This window comes from Oncorhynchus masou, chromosome 18 (genome assembly GCF_036934945.1).
Source record: "Oncorhynchus masou masou isolate Uvic2021 chromosome 18, UVic_Omas_1.1, whole genome shotgun sequence".
Classification (NCBI taxonomy): Eukaryota; Metazoa; Chordata; class Actinopteri; order Salmoniformes; family Salmonidae; genus Oncorhynchus; species Oncorhynchus masou.
The window spans coordinates 18,039,361-18,061,299 of NC_088229.1; the positions used below are offsets into that span (position 1 = coordinate 18,039,361).

Sequence of the window (21,939 nt, forward strand, 5' to 3'; positions counted from 1 at the left end):
AGGTTAAGTTATTCACAGCATGCCTGCATCAGACATCAATTATTTCAAATGTTGGGCTCCCGAGTGGTGCAGCGGTCTAAGGCACTGCATCGCAGTACTAGAGGTGTCACTACAGACACCCTGGTTTGAATCCAGGCTGTATCACAACCGGCTGTGATTGGTAGTCCCAAAGGGCGGCGCACAATTGGCCCAGCGTCGTCCGGGTTTGGCCGGTGTAGGACATCATTGTAAATAAGAATGTGTTCTTAACTGACTTGCCTAGTTAAAAAGGTCAAATAAATAATGCTGGGAGTCGAGAAGCAGGTGCAGGTGGTAAGTTTAATATAAAAAACAACATGAACAACAGAAACAATAATGCCTGGGGAAAGAACCTAAGAGAGTGTCAGATAAAGGGGAGGTAATGAGTGAGGTAATGGAGTCCAGGTGTGCTTAATGATGAATGCCAGGTCCGCGTAATGATGGTTCCCAGGACCTGTGGTTAGTAAACGTTGAAGCCAGAGGGGAGGAGCGGGAGTAGATGTGACAACAAGACTATGAATTAAATTACTATGATTTTCTATTGTGGTATTTTCTTGCACAGGAGGGGCAGCAGGCATAATTGTGCCCTGGATCCAAATGAGCAGACTCCTATCACCCCCCAGCTGTACATGGCCCAGCTGCTGGAGGAAGAGGCCATCAACTCCATTGACTATGAGTTTAGCTTCCAGCTGGAGATCAGAGCCCCGTATCTCCTTGCAGGTCAGAGACACAACATGCAACATACACGTTGCAGTTTATTTGTATTATAATACAATTTATGTTCCACTGACCAACAGACATCTTTCTTCTATGAGTACAAAGCTACCTCTGTTCACACAAACAAGATTCATTTGAGTTTTTTTGTGATATCTTGTTCTAGTATTTTCATGTGATTCCACTGTTTATTCTACACTGTAGATGCTTTAGAGGTGTCTTTGTGCAGGTGTGGAAAGCCCCTCTCATGCCATCCGGGCCGACGCAGACCCCCTGGCCCGCTCAGCCACCAGTGTCGTCATCACACTCGCTGACAAGTACACCTACGACTGCCCTGTGGAGATCATCATCTACCCCAGTGGTGGGTACTGTACTGTTGTGGACACACCACCCACCATTCAGCCTGCCAGGGACTACCATTACTCATGCCTCTTCAAATACAATATCACATACACAGAATAGGCCAGTGTTACATTTTACATTTTACGTTTTAGTCATTTAGCAGATGCTCTTATACAGAGCGACTGGATAGCTAAGTGAGACAATGACACAACACAATCGTATCATGTACATTTTCCCTCAACAAAGTATTCATCAGCAAAGTCATTGCTTGTGGGAAAATCATTGACTATCTGCTGTAAACAATTTGCCCTGTTATTTATATGTGGACAGTTAATCAGATCACACAGGAGTTGAGTCATCAGCCTTTGTCTGAGGGCATAGCGGGATTTCTTATAGGTGTCCGGATTAGTGTCCCGCTCCTTGAAAGTGGCAGCTCTAGCCTATAGCTCAATGCGGATGTTGCCTGTAATCCATGGCTTCTGGTTGGGATATGTACGTACGGTCACTGTGGGGATGATGTCGTTGAGGCACTTATTGATGAAGCCGATGACTATAGCATCTGCGTCATCTGACCAGTTCCGTATTGAGCGAGTCACTGGTGCTTCCTGATTTAGTTTTTGCTTGTAAGCAGGAATCAGGAGGATAGAATTTTGGTCAGATTTGCCAAATGGAGGGTGGGGAAAGCTTTGTACGCGTCTCTGTGTGGAGTAAAGGTGGTCTAGAGTTTTTTCCCCCTCTGGCTGCACATGTGACATGCTGGTAGAAATGCGGTAAACATGATTTAAGTTTGACTGCATTAAAGTCCCTGGCCACTAGGAGTGCCGCTTCTGGATGAGCATTTTCTTATTTGATTATGGCTTCATAGAGTTGGTTAAGTGCAGTCTTAAATAAACGGTGGTAAATAAACGGCTACAAATAATATAGATGAGAACTCTCTTGGTAGATAGTGTGGTCTACAGCTTATCATAAGGATAGCAATACCTCAAGACTTATTTAATATTAGCCATCGCGCACCAGCTGTTATTGACAAATAAACACACACCCCCACCCCTCGTCTTACCAGACGTAGCTTCTCTGTTCTGCCTGTGCATGGAAAATTCCGCCAGCTCTATATTATCTGTGTCGTCGTTCAGCCACAACTTGATGAAACATAATATATTACAGTTTTTAATGTCCAGTTGGTAGGATAATCGTAATCATAGGTCATACATTTTAATTTCCAATGATTGCACGTTAGCCAATAGAACGGATGGTAGTGGGAGTTTACTCATTCGCCTACGGATTCTCAGAAGGCAGCCCGACCTGCGACCCTTTTTCCTCCGTCTTTTCTTCACGGAAATGACAGGGATTTGGGCCTGTTCTGGGGAAAGCAGTATATCCTTCTTGTTGGACTCATTAAAAGGAAAAAGGAAAAAGATTCTTCCAGTTCGAGGTGAGTAATCGCTGTTCTGATGTCCAGAAGTTATTTTCGGTCATAAGAGATGGTAGCAGCAACATTATGTACAAAATAAGTTTAAAAAACAAGTTACAAATAACGCAAAAAAAACAAAACAAAATACCACAGTTGGTAAAACGTCATCCATCCTCTTCGGCGCTATCTTATCATGATTCCATATTTGTTATTTCATAGTTTTGATGTCTAAACTATTATTCTACAATGTAAAAATAAAGAAACACCCTTGAATGAGTAGGTGTTATAAAACTTTTGACCGGTAGTGTATATATGTAATGTGAAACGGCTAGCTTAGTTAGCGGTGCGCGCTAAATAGCGTTTCAATCGGTGACGTCACTTGCTCTGAGACCTTGAAGTAGTGGTTTCCCGCGGCTTTTGTGGAGCGATGGGTAACGATGCTTCGTGGGTGACTGTTGTTGATGTGTGCAGAGGGTCCCTGGTTCACGCCCGGGTATGGGCGAGGGGACGGTCTAAAGTTATACTGTTATATATCTCTCTCTATCCTTACTTTCTTCTCTCTCTCTCTTTTCTTTAAACCCCCACCCGCCTTTTTCTCTCCTTCTCTATCTTAGTCCTCTCCTGGTTGTCTTAAGCTCTGCCTGGGCCAGTTGTCTCCCAGAGGCAGGAATGAGTCCCCAGATTGCTTGTCCAATAAGGCTCTAAAGAGATGGCTTTGTTTACGGCCCTAGGGCCAGTGGCTTGCTGTGCAATTCAATTCAGTCCACTGTGGGACTGGGGTTTCAATCTCATCAAGGAGACTGAAAAGCACAACCAGATGGCCATGGCAATAGAGAGATGTATGGAGTGCTTGCCGGAAGCAGTTTTCCCTCAGTTTATGTATAGTGAAATTAACTTTAAATGATTTTGAAAAGTGATTGTTGGACGGTTTTCATCAAAAGCTTGATTTACTAAATGGTCAATAAAAACAGCTCACCATGAACTTCACTGCAGAGAGATGTATTGAGGGATGCCTGTGGAGAGAAGAATATGAGCAGAAAATAGCAAAGCACTTTTAATCACAGTAGTGGAGCTGGCATATTGACTTGACCGCAACAGCATTTCTCTGGAATCAAAATCCAAGAGGGACCTTAGTCTGTGACTAATCACTCATGGACAGACTACATAAGCATAAATGGTACCATATACAGTGGGGCAACAAAGTCTTTAGTCAGCCACCAATTGTGCAAGTTCTTCCACTTAAAAAGATGAGAGGCCTGTAATTTTCATCCTAGGTACACTTCAACTATGACAGATAAAATGAGAAAGAAAAATCCAGAAAATCACATTGTAGGATTTGTAATGAATTTATTTGCAAATTATGGTGGAAAACTTTGTTATTGACCAAATACTTATTTATCCCAATACTTTGTCATTGCCAACAAAGGGTATATAACAGAGGTCAAATGTTTTCTGTAAGTCTTCACAAGGTTTTCACACACTGTTGCTGGTATTTTGGCCCATTCCTCCATGCAGATCTCCTCTAGAGCAGTGATGTTTTGGAGCTGTTGCTGGGCAACATGGACTTTCAACTCCCTCCAAAGATTTTCTATGGAGTTGAGATCTGGAGACTGGCTAGGCCACTCCAGGATCTTGAAATGCTTCTTACGAAGCCACTCCTTCGTTGCCCGGGCGGTGTGTTTGGGATCATTGTCATGCTGAAAGACCCAGCCACGCTTAATCTTCAATGCCCTTGCTGATGGAAGGAGGTTTTCACTCAAAATCTCACGATACATGGCCCCATTCATTCTTTCCTTTACACGGATCAGTCGTCCTGGTCCCTTTGCAGAAAAACAGCCCCAAAGCATGATGTTTCCACCCCCATGCTTCACAGTAGGTATAGTGTCCTTTGGATGCATTTCAGCATTCTTTGTCCTCCAAACACGACGAGTTGAGTTTTTACCAAAAAGTTAAATTTTGGTTTCATCTGACCATATGACATTCTCCCAATCTTCTTCGGGATCATCCAAATGCTCTCTAGCAAACTTCAGATGGGCCTGGACATGTACTGGCTTAAGCAGGGGGACACATCTGGCACTGCAGGATTTGAGTCCCTGGCGGCATAGTGTGTTACTGAAGGTAGGCTTTGTTACTTTGGTCCCAGCTCTCTGCAGGTCATTCACTAGGTCCCCCCATGTGGTTCTGGGATTTTTGCTCACTGTTCTTGTGATCATTTTGACCCCACGGGGTGAGATCTTGCGTGGAGCCCCAGATCGAGGGAGATTATCAGTGGACTTGTATGTCTTCCATTTCCTAATAATTGCTCCCACAATTGATTTCTTCAAACCAAGCTGCTTACCTATTGCAGATTCAGTCTTCCCAGCCTGGTGCAGGTCTACAATTTTGTTTCTGGTGTCCTTTGACAGCTCTTTGGTCTTGTCCATAGTGGAGTTTGGAGTGTGACTGTTTGATGTTGTGGACAGGTGTCTTTTATACTAATAACAAGTTCAAACAGGTGCCATTAATACAGGTAACGAGTTACAGGTCTGTGAGAGACAGAAATCTTGCTTGTTTGTAGGTGACCAAATACTTATTTTCCACCATAATTTGCAAATAAATTCATAAAAAATCCTACAATGTGATTTTCTGGATTGTTTTCCTCATTTTGTCTGTCATAGTTGAAGTGTACCTATGATGAAAATTACAGGCCTCTCTCATCTTTTTAAGTGGGAGAACTTGCACAATTGGTGGCTGACTAAATACTTTTTTGCCCCACTGTATCTGTCATGATAAAATGGGATGCGTGAGATAACAAGCAGCATAAGTTCCTGTGCTCAGGACAAATCACGATTTCGCAAGTAATAGCATTTTTTTAAATTATGGAAGGAGAGGGGACATTTGGCCCATAGACTTGCCTGTAACTTGCAACGAGAGTGGGAGGAGCTCTTCGTTACGGTTCCGCTCCTCATTCTATCACTTCTTTTAACACCCAGAACTTAATTGAGCACCTGACCAATTACGCAAGACTTTAATTATGGGTTAACCAAGATTAGTCTGTGACAGAAATATATACTACTTGGCCACGTCTGCCTTTTCTCTGACAGATGTTTGCAGGAATTGCATATTGTACCCTTCTATTAGTGTTATAGCTCATACTGAAACCTGCTTGTTGTCAAGGTGATACTGTACCATATTAGTCTAGTGTCCATTGTTTCCTACTAGATCCTCATCTGCCTCTTGTGCTGATTGAGGATGGAGACATGACACTGGAGGAGTACGATGAACACCTCACAGGGAAGAGTGACTACATCAAGGCCATCAAGAAGGACTCCAGTAATGAAAAGAAAGTGAGTGCTGCATCTGATCTGATGTGATCTGCGTTTTACCCAGTAGCCTTATTGAGTGACAAAGAAGCAGCTGTCTGAGAGGACTCATATAGATTAAAGAGGCTTTGTAAAATGGCAAGATGCTGCTTATAATTAGAGAAGAAAAGCATATAGCATCATGAATATTCAATAACAACAGATAATGAGACCTCTCTTATAAGAAAATATAGCAGTTCTGGAACTAAAGTAAAAGTGCAGTAACTGCAGTCGACTGGGGTATTTTGGATGCAGTAATTGCAGAATAACTGCAATGTACTGCAGTTGAACTGCAGTTACACTGCAAAATAAACTGTGTTGTTTTCGACGCAGTACTTGAAGTGTACTGCAGTTATACTGCACATTAACTACATTTATACTACAGTGTACTGCGGTTATACTGCAAAATAAACTGTGTTATTTTGGACCCAGTACTTGAAGTATACTGCAGTCATACTGCGCTCTGACTACAGTCATTCTACAGTGTACAGCAGTCATACTGCACTCTGACTACAGGTATACTACTGCAGTTTTACAGCACACTGAGTACAGTTATACTACAGTGTACTACAGTTATACTAGTGTACTGCAGTTATACTACAGTGTACTACAGTTATACTAGTGTACTGCAGTTATACTGCACTCTGACTGCAATTTATTTTCGCAAGGGCTGCGTATCCACACCTTTTGCCAGTTTTGTGTGATTTGTTAGACATGGTTTGGCCTGTATTAGTAGTGCATTCCAGTATTCCTGTGTCCATTATTATTATATGAAAGCAATTGATTTATTTCAACCTCTCTGAGATCATTTTAAAACCACACATGAATGATATACATTGGAGTTTCAGTATTCTTGAGGTGAAATCGTGTCGGTACAGATTGTACCTTATTCTCCACATGTCTGATTGGCACTACGGTGGTAGATACAATTACATCCTTAAGTGACCAGTAGACCTCAATGGGAGGGAGAGAGAGGACACTTAACCTAAAATGATGTGTGGGATAAAAAGGGGTTACTATGGAAACCACAAAAAGTCCTCAGTGTTCTGCTTGGAATTTCTACCTGCAAGAACACATGCACCAGTTGATTGAGTGTCCTTTCTCTTTCAAATCATTTGGGTGTCATTTTAAACAAATTCCCAACCATAATTTCCTTCAATTATACATTTTTATTTAAGAAGCATAGCTGAAATCATCTTATCAAAAACGTTCTGTATGGAGAATATTTTATTGTTAGATCTACGTATCTAATGGATCTTAGCATGAAGGAAACAGCTGTGTTGTAGTTTAGGGGAACGCTGCCTTGTAGAGCTATAACTAATTTTAATAAAATTATAACAATTTTCTTATCAGATGTGACATGTAAGATATGTATAAAAAAAATGACATGTACAAAGTCATTGCTGTATGTGAATATGGCTCTTATTCAAAGCTTGCATGATGTGATTGGGATCTCATTCTCTTTGTTTCATTATTTTCTTACTGTATCCTCTGACCACGTTATCCTCTGACCACGTTTATCCTCTGACCACGTTACCCTCTGACCACGTTATCCTCTGACCACTATCCTCTGGCCATGTTATCCTCTGGCCACGTTATCCTCTGGCCACGTTATCCTCTGACCATGTTATCCTCTGGCCACGTTATCCTCTGACCACGTTATCCTCTGACCACGTTATCCTCTGGCCACGTTATCCTCTGGCCACGTTATCCTCTGGCCACGATATCCTCTGGCCACGTTATCCTCTGACCACGTTATCCTCTGGCCACGTTATCCTCTGATCATGTTATCTTCTGGCCACGTTATCCTCTGGCCACATTATCCTCTGACCATGTTATCCTCTGATCATGTTATCCTCTGACCATGTTATCCTCTGGCCATGTGGCAAAGTGAAGGTGGATATCATTCGTAAGCGTCTCCACAAGGACATCCTCCACAACCCTGCGGTTATGCTCAACTTCTGCCCAGACCTCAAGTCCAAGACCTCTGACCTGAGGAAGGTGCATGGAGAGTTCATCTTCCTCATCAACCGCAGTGGGAGCATGAGCGGGGTCAACATCAGCTGTGTCAAGGTACTGTCATGACTTCATAACACATTGAAAACCCATTCGTAATCTATTCTTAATAAGGGCATAAACATAATGAACTGAGTAGTTTGGCAAAACTAAACCTGGAAGATGGAGACTTAAGGGCAACTAAAGTAATGGAATGAATTATGAAGGAATAACATAGTTTACTAATTAGATATGTAAGATGTGCTATTAATGACTCAATGACTCACTGGTCATTTGATGGAAAGGTCAATGGAAACTCATCTCAGCTCAGCCTTTATTTCCAGTGCATCTGACTGTAATGTTGCATGATTGGACTGGGCTGAGAGTGGTGATGTTTGACTAACCCCTGTTGGTCTGTCATGCACAGCAGGGCGGCATGACTCATACTCAGAAATCTTCTGATTGGGGAGAGATGGGCATCCTCTCCCTCTGACACCCCAAAGCCTGACTCAAATCAAATCAAATGTTATTTGTCACATGCGCCGAATACAACAGGTGTAGACCTTACAGTGAAATGCTTACAAGCTCTTAACCAATGATGCAGTTTTACGAAAATACCTAACAAATAAAAAGTAAGAGATAAGATTTTTATTTTTAAAGAGCAACAGTAAATAACAATAGCGGGGCTATATACAGGGGGTACCGGTACAGAGTTAATGTGTCAATGTGCTGGGGCACCGGTGTCGAGGTATTTGAGATAAGTATGTACATGCAGGTAGGGTTGTTAAAGTGGCTATGCATAGATAATAACAGAGAGTAGTAGCAGCAGTGTGGTGGGGGGGTGCAAATAGTCTGGGTAGGCATTTGATTAGCTGTTCAGGAGTCTAATGGCTTGGGGTAGAAGCTGTTTCGAAGCCTCTTGGACCTAGACTTGGCGCTCCGGTACCGCTTGCCGTCTATGACCAGGGTGGCTGGAGTCTTTGACGATTTTTAGGGCCTTCCTCTGACACCGCCTGGTATATAGGTACTGGATGGCAGGAAGCTTGGGCCCGATGATGTACTTGGCCTTACGCACTACCCTCTGTAGTGCCTTGCGGTCGGAGGCCGAGCAGTTGCCATACCAGGCAGTTATGCAACCCGTCAGGATCCTCTCGGGTGCAGCTGTAAAATCTTTTGAGGATCTGAGGACCCATGACAAATATTTTCACTCTCCTGAGGGGGGATCGGTCTGACCTGACCCAGCCAGGTCAGGCCGATGATGATGAAATCATTTCTCCTCGGTTTCTTTGATCTGCCAGAAACTCCCCCAAAATGCCAGGCCCCAATTTGATAGCATCTTTAACTGAATATAAGGAGAAAGAGAGATTTCTATGACACCAAAATGCCAGCGACCACCAATTTGATAGCACCTTTGAAAGTGGGAGAAAGAGCAGTGGAGATTTTCTATGACGCAACGACTTGAAATTGACAAAAAGCATTGAAGTTTCCTGTGAGCTGACTCTCTAATTAATCTCTGCTATAACATTCTCTATCCACTTTCTCTGTATTGTTGCATGTCATGAAGAAAGTCCATTACATATAACAACTGCTTCATACGTGCATGCTTTATGACAGAGAAAATGCCATTACTGTTCCTCAATGGGTCAGAGGAGGGTTGTATTTCTTTATTATAGAGAGTAAAAGAAAGGAAACCATGGAATTTCTGTCAACTTTTTGTCATAGCAACACAGAAATGACAGGATTTACTTTCTCTTCACCATTATACACTGAGTGTACAAAACGTGACATAGCTTTTATCTGAATTCACCTGATTAGTTTATGATACCTTATTGATGTCACCTGTTAAATCCACTTCAATCAGTGTAGATGAAGGGGGGGAGATGGGTTTAAGAAGGATTTTTAAGCCTTGAGACAATTGAAACATGGATTGTGTAGTTGTGCCATTCAGAGGGTAAATGGGCAAAGCAGTATGAGAATATTCAAAGTAGCCACCCTTTGCCTTGATGACAGCTTTGCAGACTCTTGGCATTCATGAAGGAGTTCCCACATACGCTGAGCACTTGTTGGCTGCTTTACCTTCACTCTGCGGTCCACCTCATCCCAAACTATCTCAATTGGATTGAGGTTGGGTGATTGGAGGCTAGGTCATCTGATGCAGCACTCCATCCCTCCCCTTCTTGTTCAAATAGCCCTTACATAGCCTGGAGGTGTTTTAGGTGATTGTCCTGTTGAAAACAAATGATAGTCCCACTAAGCGCAAGCCAGGTGGGATGGCGTATTGCTGCAGAAGGCTGTGGTATCCATACTGGTTAAGTGTGCCTTGAATAAAAAAAAATCACTGACAGAGGCACCAGCAAAGCACCATCACACCTCCTCCTCCATGCATCACGATGGGAACCACACATGCGGAGATCATCCTTTCACCTACTCTGCGTCTCACAAAGATACGGCGGTTTGAGCCAAAAATCTCAAATTCTGACTCATCAGATCAAAGGACAGATTTCCATCGGTCTCATGTCCAATGCTCGTGTTTCTTTGCCCAAGCAAGTCTCTTCTTATTATTGGTGTCCTTTAGTAGTGGTTTCTTGGCAGTAATTCGACCATGAAGGCTCCTCTGAACAGTTGATGTTAAGATTAGAAGTCGACCGATTATGGTTTTTCAACGCCGATACCAATTATTGGGGGACCAAAAAAGCCGATACCGATTAATCAGACGATTTTAATTTTTTAAATTTTTTTAATGTATTTGTAATAATGACTATTACAACAATACTGAATAAACACTTAATGAAATTTGGTTTAAATAATGCAAAAACATAGTGTTGGAGAAGAAAGTAAAAGTGCAATATGTGCTTTGTAAGAAAGCTAACGTTTCAGTTCCTTGCTCAGAACATGAGAAAATATGAAAGCTGGTGGTTCCTTTTAACATGAGTCTTCGATATTCCCAGGTAAGAAGTTTTAGGTTGTAGTTATTATAGGAATTATAGGACTATTTCCCTCTATACCATTTGTATTTAATTAACCGTTGACTATTGGATGTTCTTATAGTCACTTTAGTATTGTCAGTGTAACAGTATAGCTTCCGTCCCTCTCCTCGCTCCTCCTTGGGCTCGAACCAGCAACACAATGACAACAGCCACCACATCCAAGCAGGGTTACCCATGCAGAGCAAGGGAAACAACTGCCCCAAGGCTCAGAGCAGGTGAAGTTTGAAACGCTATTAGCGCACTAACTAGCCAGCCATTTCACTTTGGTTACACCAGCCTCATCTCGGGAGTTGATAGGCTTGAAGTCATAAACAGCGCAATGCTTGACGCACAACTAAGAGCTGCTGGCAACACGCACCACGAGAGTGCTGTTTGAATGAATGTTTATGCGGCTGCTTCTGCCTACCACCGCCCAGTTAGATACTTGTATGCTCAGTCAGAATATATGCAACGCAGGACACGCGTGTAGTTAACTAGTGATTATGATTGATTGTTTTTTATAAGATAAGTTTAATGCTAGCTAGCAACTTACCTTGGCTTACTGCATTTGCGTAACAGCAGTCTCCTTGTGGAGTGCTATGAGAGAGAGGCAGGTCGTTATTGCGTTGGTCTAGTTAACTGTAAGGTTGCAAGATTGAATCCCCCGAGCTGACAAGGTGAAAATCTGTCGTTCTGCCCCTGAACGAGGCAGTTGGCCTAGAAACGGTGGGTTGTCATTGAAAATAAGAATGTGTTCTTAACTGACTTGCCAAGTTAAATAAAGATTAAATAAAGGTGTAAAAAAAATATATAATAATAATAATTGGCAAATCGGCACCCAAAAATACCGATTTCCGATTGTTATGAAAACTTGAAATAGGCCCCAATTAATCGGCCATTCCGATTAATCGGCCGACCTCTAGTTGAGATGTGTCTGTTACTTGAACTATGTGAAGCATTTCTTTGGGCTGCAATTTCTGCGGCTGGTAACTCTAATGAACATATCCTCTGCAGCAGAGGTAACTCTGTGCCTTCTTTTCTTGTGGAGGTCCTCATGAGAGCCAGTTTCATCATAACGCTTGATGATTTTTGCGACTGCACTTGAAGGAACTTTCAGTTCTTGAAATTACCAATAAACTTTGATTTGATTTTTTTTTCAGTCATAAATAAATTAAACATTCACAAAGAAAGGGTATTAAATACACAATTTGGTGTAAAAAAAAACAACATAATACAGTGAAATATGATTACAGCCAAACTTGAAATGAATGGTTGTTATTGAGCATACACTTTCTAATAATACACTGCCCCGTCCCTCTGTCACACAGAGATAATAATAATAACACAATGGATTATGTTGCACTTCTCTAGTGCACCACAAAGACGCTCTCCAGTGTATAGTAACTAGCCTGCTGACAGATAAAATTGTAATCTGGTCATACTGCCGCAGCCGAAAATGTTTAAACGTCAAGAATAACACTTGCAGCCAGGTAACAAGGCTGGTTGTTAGTCTCTTAAAGATTGACCGCCTTGTCTGCCTGTCTTGTTCTTTTTCCTTTTCATTTCCATCTCTCTCCATCTCTTTCCCTCTTTTCTCATTCTCCTCACCTTCGTATTGACCTTGTGTTTCTATCATTTCTGTTCTGTTCCCAGGATGCCATGCTGGTGATCCTGAAGAGCATTGTGCCTGCCAGTCTCTTCAACATCATCGGCTTTGGCTCCACATTCAAAACACTGTTTTCTACCAGTCAGAGCTATGATGAGGTATGAGGAAAGCAGAACATAGTTTCTTTTTTCAGGTCAATATTATTGAACTGCATGTCAGTGATAAAATCTCTATTAGTAAATGCTTAATCTTGCGTGACAGATTTCACAGCTACAGGTAGTACAGGTAGGGGTGACAGGTAGCATACTGATTAAGAGCGGCGGGCCAGTATCCCCAAAAATAGCTGGTTCGAAAAATCTGTTGATGTGCCCTTGAGCAAGGCACTTAACCCTAATTACTCCAGTAAGTCATTCTGGATAAGAGTGTCTGCTATATGACAATGAAGGTAAACTGTAAATGTAGTCGGAGTACGAGTATAATTCACAGACACACTTGTCTGCCTCTGTTAGATGACTAAATGTTATTGTGTGTATTATTATAATAAATGCTGCTATAATATGCTTCCCCCCTGTCTTTTCTCTGGGCAGCTACAAGTGTCTGTCACAAGAGACTCAAGACTAGTAATATGCTTCTCCCCTGTCGCGCCATGATTCAGGAAACAGTAACCATGGCTTGTGAGTACATCAGGAAGATCCGAGCTGACATGGGCGGCACCAACATCCTGGCACCACTTAACTGGATCCTGAGGCAACCCATGCACGTGGGTCATCCACGCATGCTCTTCCTGATCACAGATGGGGCCGTCAGCAACACAGGGAAGGTCATCGAGCTGGTCCGCAGCCATGCCCGCTACACCAGGTTAACACACCATCAACTTACTGAACTTTGTTGTCTCCAATTGCTATAGACTACCGTATTCAAAATGATGACATTTCCATGTAAAAGATCCCATGAGCACCAACATGTGAAGTTCATAGGAGCATATTAAAGTGGGTGTCAAATGAAAGCTAAGAGTTTATATTTTGGGGAAATTAAGATACATTTTCCAACCATTTTCCATCTTAAGAAAAGTTTTTGATTTCTGGATAAACATACAGAAAAAGGGGTCTTAGATAACTACCAGAAAAAGTCTTAAAAGGTATTAGAAATACTTCAAAACACAATAATGTTTAATTAGAGACCCCTGCCCACTAATATCAACACAAATGTTTGCCATCTGTAAGTTTAAGAAACATTACCTTGTGCCTTGAAATTCCGTTACCAGATATCCACATATCTTTAAGATATTTTCTAATTTCTCTCCCTTGTGAGGTGGGAGGATAATGAAAGTTCACAGAGGCAACAAGTGATGGTAGACAGTCATATTTAATGCTATCAATCTAGTTTATGAATTATTAAGTGATTAAAACTTGTAATTCCATTGCCAAATTGGTAACTGAATTACACAAAAATCAGTAACGGAATTACTGCAACTGAATTGGCTACAATGAGAAATCATAATAATATTCACAGGTGGGTCTCCTGATAGGGTCCTCCCTTCCACTGGCATACTGTTATGTTCAGCTCATAGTGTCTCCTGCTACTGTCCTCCATTCCACTGGCATACTGTTATGTTCAGCTCATAGTGTCTCCTGCTACTGTCCTCCCTTCCACTGGCATACTGTTATGTTCAGCTCATAGTGTCTCCTGCTACTACTGTCCTCCCTTCCACTGGCATACTGTTATGTTCAGCTCATAGTGTCTCCTGCTACTACTGTCTGTTATGTTCAGCTCCCTTCCACTGGCATACTGTTATGTTCAGCTCATAGTGTCTCCTGCTACTGTCCTCCCTTCCACTGGCATACTGTTATGTTCAGCTCATAGTGTCTCCTGCTACTGTCCTCCCTTCCACTACTACTGTCCTCCCTTCCACTGGCATACTGTTATGTTCAGCTCATAGTGTCTCCTGCTACTACTGTCCTCCCTTCCACTGGCATACTGTTATGTTCAGCTCATAGTGTCTCCTGCTACTACTGTCCTCCCTTCCACTGGCATACTGTTATGTTCAGCTCATAGTGTCTCCTGCTACTGTCCTCCCTTCCACTGGCATACTGTTATGTTCAGCTCATAGTGTCTCCTGCTACTACTGTCCTCCCTTCCACTGACATACTGTTATGTTCAGCTCATAGTGTCTCCTGCTACTGTCCTCCCTTCCACTGGCATACTGTTATGTTCAGCTCATAGTGTCTCCTGTCTACTGTACTGTTATGTTCCCTTCCACTGGCATACTGTTATGTTCAGCTCATAGTGTCTCCTGCTACTACTGTCCTCCCTTCCACTGACATACTGTTATGTTCAGCTCATAGTGTCTCCTGCTACTGTCCTCCCTTCTACTGGCATACTGTTATGTTCAGCTCATAGTGTCTCCTGCTACTGTCCTCCCTTCCACTGGCATACTGTTATGTTCAGCTCATAGTGTCTCCTGCTACTGTCCTCCCTTCTACTGGCATACTGTTATGTTCAGCTCATAGTGTCTCCTGCTACTGTCCTCCCTTCCACTGACATACTGTTATGTTCAGCTCATAGTGTCTCCTGCTACTGTCCTCCCTTCCACTGGCATACTGTTATGTTCAGCTCATAGTGTCTCCTGCTACTACTGTCCTCCCTTCCACTGACATACTGTTATGTTCAGCTCATAGTGTCTCCTGCTACTGTCCTCCCTTCTACTGGCATACTGTAATGTTCAGCTCATAGTGTCTCCTGCTACTACTGTCCTCCCTTCCACTGGCATACTGTTATGTTCAGCTCATAGTGTCTCCTGCTACTGTCCTCCCTTCCACTGGCATACTGTTATGTTCAGCTCATAGTGTCTCCTGCTACTGTCCTCCCTTCCACTGACATACTGTTATGTTCAGCTCATAGTGTCTCCTGCTGCTACTGTCCTCCCTTCCACTGGCATACTGTTATGTTCAGCTCATAGTGTCTCCTGCTACTACTGTCCTCCCTTCCACTGGCATACTGTTATGTTCAGCTCATAGTGTCTCCTGCTACTGTCCTCCCTTCCACTGACATACTGTTATGTTCAGCTCATAGTGTCTCCTGCTACTACTGTCCTCCCTTCCACTGGCATACTGTTATGTTCAGCTCATAGTGTCTCCTGCTACTGTCCTCCCTTCCACTGGCATACTGTTATGTTCAGCTCATAGTGTCTCCTGCTACTGTCCTCCCTTCCACTGGCATACTGTTATGTTCAGCTCATAGTGTCTCCTGCTACTGTCCTCCCTTCCACTGGCATACTGTTATGTTCAGCTCATAGTGTCTCCTGCTACTGTCCTCCCTTCCACTGACATACTGTTATGTTCAGCTCATAGGGTCTCCTGCTACTGTCCTCCCTTCCACTGGCATACTGTTATGTTCAGCTCATAGTGTCTCCTGCTACTGTCCTCCCTTCCACTGGCATACTGTTATGTTCAGCTCATAGTGTCTCCTGCTACTGTCCTCCCTTCCACTGGCATACTGTTATGTTCAGCTCATAGTGTCTCCTGCTACTGTCCTCCCTTCCACTGACATACTGTTATGTTCAGCTCATAGTGTCTCCTGCTACTACTGTCCTCCCTTCCACTGGCATACTGTTATGTTCAGCTCATAGTGTCTCCTGCTACTACTGTCCTCCATTCCACTGGCATACTGTTATGTTCAGCTCATAGTGTCTCCTGCTACTGTCCTCCCTTCCACTGGCATACTGTTATGTTCAGCTCATAGTGTCTCCTGCTACTGTCCTCCCTTCCACTGACATACTGTTATGTTCAGCTCATAGTGTCTCCTGCTACTACTGTCCTCCCTTCCACTGGCATACTGTTATGTTCAGCTCATAGTGTCTCCTGCTACTGTCCTCCATTCCACTGGCATACTGTTATGTTCAGCTCATAGTGTCTCCTGCTACTACTGTCCTCCCTTCCACTGGCATACTGTTATGTTCAGCTCATAGTGTCTCCTGCTACTGTCCTCCCTTCCACTGGCATACTGTTATGTTCAGCTCATAGTGTCTCCTGCTACTGTCCTCCCTTCCACTGGCATACTGTTATGTTCAGCTCATAGTGTCTCCTGCTACTGTCCTCCCTTCCACTGGCATACTGTTATGTTCAGCTCATAGGGTCTCCTGCTACTGTCCTCCATTCCATTGGCATACTGTTATGTTCAGCTCATAGTGTCTCCTGCTACTGTCCTCCCTTCCACTGGCATACTGTTATGTTCAGCTCATAGTGTCTCCTGCTACTGTCCTCCCTTCCACTGGCATACTGTTATGTTCAGCTCATAGTGTCTCCTGCTACTGTCCTCCCTTCCACTGGCATACTGTTATGTTCAGCTCATAGTGTCTCCTGCTACTGTCCTCCATTCCACTGGCATACTGTTATGTTCAGATCATAGGGTGTCTGTTATGTTCAGCTCATGCTACTGTCCTCCCTTCCACTGGCATACTGTTATGTTCAGCTCATAGTGTCTCCTGCTACTGTCCTCCCTTCCACTGGCATACTGTTATGTTCAGCTCATAGGGTCTCCTGCTACTGTCCTCCTTTCCACTGGCATACTGTTATGTTCAGCTCATAGGGTCTCCTGCTACTGTCCTCCCTTCCACTGGCATACTGTTATGTTCAGCTCATAGTGTCTCCTGCTACTGTCCTCCATTCCACTACTGATGTTCATACTGTTATGTTCAGCTCATAGGGTCTCCTGCTACTACTGTCCTCCCTTCCACTGGCATACTGTTATGTTCAGCTCATAGTGTCTCCTGCTACTACTGTCCTCCCTTCCACTGGCATACTGTTATGTTCAGCTCATAGTGTCTCCTGCTACTGTCCTCCATTTCCACTGACATACTGTTATGTTCAGCTCATAGTGTCTCCTGCTACTGTCCTCCCTTCCACTGGCATACTATTATGTTCAGCTCATAGGGTCTCCTGCTACTGTCCTCCATTCTACTAACATACTGTTATGTTCAGCTCATAGTGTCTCCTGCTACTGTCCTCCATTCCACTGGCATACTGTTATGTTCAGCTCATAGTGTCTCCTGCTACTACTGTCCTCCCTTCCACTGGCATACTGTTATGTTCAGCTCATAGGGTCTCCTGCTACTGTCCTCCCTTCCACTAACATACTGTTATGTTCAGCTCATAGTGTCTCCTGCTACTGTCCTCCATTCCACTGACATACTGTTATGTTCAGCTCATAGTGTCTCCTGCTACTGTCCTCCCTTCCACTGGCATACTGTTATGTTCAGCTCATAGTGTCTCCTGCTACTGTCCTCCCTTCCACTGGTATACTGTTATGTTCAGCTCATAGTGTCTCCTGCTACTGTCCTCCATTCCACTGACATACTGTTATGTTCAGCTCATAGTGTCTCCTGCTCCTGTCCTCCCTTCCACTGGCATACTGTTATGTTCAGCTCATAGTGTCTCCTGCTTGTCCTCCCTTCCACTGACATACTGTTATGTTCAGCTCATAGTGTCTCCTGCTACTGTCCTCCCTTCCACTGGCATACTGTTATGTTCAGCTCATAGTGTCTCCTGCTACTGTCCTCCCTTCCACTGACATACTGTTATGTTTCAGCTCATAGTGTCTCCTGCCTGTCTACTGTACCTCAGCTCATTCCACTGTCCTCCAACATACTGTTATGTTCAGCTCATTGTGTCTCCTGCGACTTACTGTCCTCCGATCCATTGGCGTACTGTTATGTTCAGCTCATAGTGTCTCCTCCTACTGTCCTCCCTTCCGTAGGTATACTGTTATGTTCAGCTCATAGTGTCTCCTGCTACTGTCCTCCTCCTTCCACTCCCTTCCAACATACTGTTATGTTCAGCTCATAGTGTCTCCTGCTACTACTGTCCTCCCTTCCACTGGCATACTGTTATGTTCAGCTCATAGTGTCTCCTGCTACTGTCCTGACATACCCTTCCACCACTGGCATACTGTTATGTTCAGCTCATAGTGTCTCCTGCTACTGTCCTCCCTTCCACTGGCATACTGTTATGTTCAGCTCATAGTGTCTCCTGCTACTACTGTCCTCCCTTCCACTGGCATACTGTTATGTTCAGTTCATAGGGTCATGTTTTCTTTCTCTTTCTGTTGTCTGGTGGTCAAACCATTAAAACAGTCTGACCCACTGAATACCAACCGACAAGTAGTTGTATTTTGGTCCGTCCAAAGATCAATTGATTACGATTGAACTGATTTAGTTACGGTGCATTCTGAAACTATTCAGACCCCTTGACTTTTTCCATATTTTGTTTAGGTTTCCAGCCTTATTCTAAAATATATTATATTTTAAAATTTCCTCATCAATCTACACACAATGTCCAATACATTTTTGCAAATGTATTCTAATAAATAAAAAACCTAAATGTGACATTTACATTTAAGTATTCAGACCCTTTGCTCAGTACTTTTTTGAATCACCTTTTGCAGAAATTATACCCTCGAGAAGTCTTGGGAATGACCCTACAAGCTTAGCACACCTGTATTTGGGGAGTTTCTCTTCTAGGGAGATCCTCTCAGATTTCTCTTTTCTTCTTCTAGGCAGATCCTCTCAATCTCTGTCAGGTTGTATGGGGAGCGTTGCTGCATAGCTATTTTCAGGCCTTTCCAGAGATGTTCGATCAGGTTCAAGTCTGGGCTCTGGTTGGGCTACTCAAGGACAGAGATTTGTCGTGAAGCCACTCTTGCGTTGTCTTGGCTGTGTGCTTAGGGTTGTTGTCCTGTTGGAAGGTGAACCCTCGCCTTCCAGCTGAAAAACATCCCCAAAGCATGATGCTTCCACAACCATGCTTCACCGTAGGGATGGTGCCAGGTTTCCTCCATACGTGACGCTTGGTATTCAGGCCAAAGAGTTCAATCTTAACTGTCCACATAGGAAGCAACACTGATTGACAATAAATTTCACATGCTGTTGTGCAAATGGAATAGACAACAAGTGGAAATTATAGGCAATTAGCAAGACACCCCCAATAAAGGAGTGGTTCTGCAGGTGGTGACCACAGACCACTTCTCAGTTCCTATGCTTCCTGGCTGATGTTTTGGTCACTTTTGAATGCTGGCGGTGCTTTCACTCTAGTGGTAGCATGAGACGGAGTGTACAACCCACACAAGTGGCTCAGGTAGTGCAGCTCATCCAGGATGGCACATCAATGCGAGCTGTGGCAAGAAGGTTTGCTGTGTCTGTCAGCGTAGTGTCCAGAGCATGGAGGCGCTACCAGGAGACAGGCCAGTACATCAGAAGATGTGGAGTAGGCCGTAGGAGGGCAACAACCCAGCAGCAGGACCGCTACCTCGCCTTTGCAAGGAGGAGCACTGCCAGAGCCCTGCAAAATGACCTCCAGCAGGCCACAAATGTGCATGTGTCTGCTCAAACGGTCAGAAACAGACTCCATGAGGGTGACATGAGGGCCCGACGTCCACAGGTGGGGGTTGTGCTTACTGCCCAACACCGTGCAGGACGTTTGGCATTTGCCAGAGAACACCAAGTTTGGCAAATTCTCCACTTGCGCTCTGTGCTCTTCACAGATGAAAGCAGGTTCACACTGAGCACGTGACAGACGGGTCAGTCATGGTGTGGGGTGGCATTTCTTTGGGGGGCAGCACAGCCCTCCATGTGCTCGCCAGAGGTAGCTTGACTGCCATTAGGTACCAAGATGAGATCCTCAGACCCCTTGTGAGACCATATGCTGGTGTGGTTGGCCATGGGTTCCTCCTAATGCAAGACAATGCTTGACCTCATGTGGCTGGAGTGTGTCAGCAGCTCCTGCAAGAGGAAGGCATTGACGCTATGGACTGGCCGTTCCCCAGACCTGAATCCAATTGAGCACATCTGGGACATCATGTCTCGCTCCATCCACCAACGCCACATTGCACCACAGACTGTCCAGGAGTTGGCGGATGCTTTAGTCCAGGTCTGGGAGGAGATCCCTCAGGAGACCATCTGCCACCTCATCAGGAGCATGCCCAGGCATTGTAGGGAGGTCATACAGGCACGTGGAGGCCACACACAATACTGAGCCTCATTTTGACTTGTTTTAAGGACATTACATCAAAGTTGGATCAGCCTGTAGTGTGGTTTTCCACTTTAATTTTGAGTGTGACTCCAAATCCAGTCCTCCATGGGTTGATACATTTGATTTCCATTGATCATTTTTGTGTGATTTTGTTGTCAGCACATTCAACTATGTAAAGAAAAAAGTATTTAATAAGAATATTTAATTCATTCAGATCTAGGATATGTTATTTTAGTGTTTATTTTTTTTGAGCTATATATATATATATATATTACAACCTGTAATTTGATTTTATTTGGATTTTATGTAATAGACATACACAAAATAGTCCAAATTGGTGAAGGGAAATGAAAAAAATAACTGAGAAGTGGTGCATACCCCCTTTGCTATGAAGCCCCTAAATAAGATCTGGTGCAACCAATTACCTTCAGAAGTCACATAATTAGTTAGATTGCACACAGGTGGACTTTATTTAAGTGTCACATGATCTCACATGACCTGTTCGGAAAGGCCCCAGAATCTGCAACATCACTAAGCAAGGGGCACCACCAAGAAAGCGGCACCATGAAGACCAAGGAGCTCTTGAAACAGGTCATGGATACAGTTGTGGAGAAGTACAAATCAGGGTTGGGTTATAAAAAAATATCAGAAACTTTGAACATCTGACGGAGCACCATTGCACCGCAACAAACCTGCCAAGAGAGGGCCGCCCACCAAAACTCATGGTCCAGGCTAGGAGGGCATTAATCAGAGAGGCAACAAAGAGACCAAAGATAACCCTGAAAGGGCTACAAAGCTCCGCAGCGGAGATTGGAGTATCTGTCCATGGGACCACTTTAAGCCATACACTCCACAGAGTTGGGCTTTACTGAAGACTGGCCTGAAAAAAAATAATTGCTTAAAGAAGAAAATAAGCAAACACGTTTGGTGTTTGCCAAAAGGCATGTGGGAGACTCCCCAAACATATGGAAGAAGGTACTCTGGTCAGATGAGACTATAATTGAGCTTTTTGGCCATGAAGGAAAACGCTATGTCTGGCGCAAACCCAACACCTCTCATCACCCCGATAACAACATCCCCACAGTGAAGCATGGTGTGGGCAGCATCATGCTGTTTTTCATCGGCAGGGACTGGGAAACTGGTCAGAATTGAAGGAATGATGGATGACGCTAAATACAGGGAAATTCTTGAGGGAAACCTGTTTCAGTCTTCAAGAGATTTGAGACTGGGACAGGGATTCACCTTCCAGCAGGTCAATGACCCTAAGTATACTGCTAAAGCAACACTCGAGTGGTTTAAGGGGAACATTTAAATGTCTTGGAATGTCCTAGTCAAAGCCCAGACCTCAATCCAATTGAGAATCTGTGGTATGACTTCAAGATTGCTGTACACCAGCGGAACTCATCCAACTTGAAAGAGCTGGAGCAGTTTTTCTTGAAGAATAGGCAAAAATCCCAGTGGCTAGATGTGCCAAGCTTATAGAGACATACCCCAAGAGACTTGCAGCTGTAATTGCTGCAAT

The 21,939-nt window shown here is 43.7% G+C and overlaps 1 protein-coding gene across 1 annotated transcript in view; it reads left to right on the plus strand.

Annotated features, from left to right (window-relative positions):
* The window catches only part of LOC135504128 (von Willebrand factor A domain-containing protein 5B1-like), a 64,058-nt gene that overhangs the window by 7,067 nt on the left and 35,052 nt on the right, over positions 1-21,939 (plus strand). Inside the window, exons 5-10 of the mRNA XM_064922439.1 lie at positions 581-738; positions 962-1,093; positions 5,687-5,811; positions 7,723-7,899; positions 12,441-12,551; positions 13,049-13,251. Of these exons, the coding sequence (XP_064778511.1) occupies positions 581-738; positions 962-1,093; positions 5,687-5,811; positions 7,723-7,899; positions 12,441-12,551; positions 13,049-13,251 (906 nt within the window). The remainder of the gene's footprint in view (positions 1-580; positions 739-961; positions 1,094-5,686; positions 5,812-7,722; positions 7,900-12,440; positions 12,552-13,048; positions 13,252-21,939) is intronic.